Here is a 1,510-nt window from a genome sequence, read left to right as displayed (position 1 = left end):
TGATTACAGCTGAATCTCACTACAGCATAGTCAATAAACAGTTTGATACGACAAAAATTAAGTAACCGCGAATGAAGAGACAAATCGTTTTGAAAACTGACAAACAGGGGACCGACAACTCACTAGGATATACTCAGCTGAGGCGTGATGTGAAAAAACACAGAAGGATCAGCGACGCACGTAAGCCACCCGAAGAACGTCAACAAGAAGTACGAAACCAACGGCCGAAAACTGTTGGCGAAATCTATGTGAGCACTTGAAAGGCTATCAAGGTCGACCAGCCTAGTGCAGCTACTTAAAGTAATTAAAACAAGAGGGCTGATAGGTGTAATTGTTGTATAAGTGTGGGAAGTCGAGCGTTTGTGGACTTCGACCGAAAAATATTTTCCAAGGCCAGAAGTTCTGAGGGAGAATCCGAAACCAAGGCAAACAGCCGTCTGGGAGATTTACCAAACTTCGACGGCTGAAGCCTTTGCGTGTTCAACACCATCAGTTAGTCCCGACCAAATTCAGTTTCAGTTCAAAAGCACTCCGGTTTACGTCTCTTCGAGCAAGTGTGTGAGATTTCAAGGATACCAACACTTAGGTGTTCGAATTGTGGCAGTAGAATTGGCAGTCTCTCGAAGACCGCCTCGTTCACTCACTGCGCTGTAGGTCGTTATATCGCTTGGTGAGGAGTAGACAGATCGTTAACCCTAGTTACGGGATTATCCTACAGCCACTTCTAGTTTCTGCCGCCTTTCATACTAACTATCTAATGGAGCCGGGCTCAAGGTTGAACGTTATACGACATTTCATCTGTGCTATTATCAAATGAGTGGTTTTAATTCATTCGAGTATTCCGCGACAATAGCATAACCACGTTTGCCCGATTCACAGACGGCTACTGCATTCGATCACTGCCTTTTAGGTCCGACCTCTTCGCCTCCGTTGCTACGTAAGACCCTTATCAAACCTGAACGATGAATCTATAGTAGACGCGCGGTTATTTTTGATGCTTTCGGCCTCACAAACGGGTACGATGAAGCCGTATCCAGTGCTAGAAAGGCCAATGTTCAACCATGAGTGATGCCCCTAGTGTTCTCACCTGGATAGGCTGATTCTGGATACTCCGGTGCGACAGCCCCAAAGCGCTTCATGCACATCCGGGTGATATTCACTCGTCTGAAATGCTCCGGGATCCCTAAAAACTAGCTTTGTTATGATAACAATAATGTTTGTTCCCAACTTGTGGGTGGCATACCGTCTAGAATGACCATACGTCGGCAGTCAAAATGAAACATAACTGGGGGGTTTGCGGGTAGTGGGGATTGCGCGAAAAGAGCAAAATGTCATAAATGGTGGGAAGTATTCAATGGAATAATAATAGGTTTTTTCCAGCTTGTAGGGAACGATGGGCATGAGGTCCGACTAGTTCAAAGACTTGGGCGGCTAACACGGACTAAAAGTGAAAAACATGAGTGACCTTGGGCGGTTAGGTAAAGGCCGGAGCCACAGCGAGCAAAAGTGG

General features: G+C 46.0%; 1 protein-coding gene across 1 annotated transcript in view; it reads right to left on the bottom strand.

Moving 5' to 3' along the window:
* The window catches only part of T265_07440 (hypothetical protein), a gene marked incomplete at both ends in the record, with an annotated part of 100,160 nt that extends 98,977 nt beyond the window's left edge, over positions 1-1,183 (bottom strand). The window contains one exon of the mRNA XM_009172958.1: positions 1,088-1,183. Within this exon, the coding sequence (XP_009171222.1) occupies positions 1,088-1,145 (58 nt within the window). The remainder of the gene's footprint in view (positions 1-1,087) is intronic.
* Between the last annotated feature and the right edge of the window lie 327 nt (positions 1,184-1,510).

This window comes from Opisthorchis viverrini (assembly GCF_000715545.1).
Source record: "Opisthorchis viverrini unplaced genomic scaffold opera_v5_173, whole genome shotgun sequence".
Taxonomy (NCBI): Eukaryota; Metazoa; Platyhelminthes; class Trematoda; order Opisthorchiida; family Opisthorchiidae; genus Opisthorchis; species Opisthorchis viverrini.
This window is presented reverse-complemented; position numbering and strand designations above follow the sequence as displayed.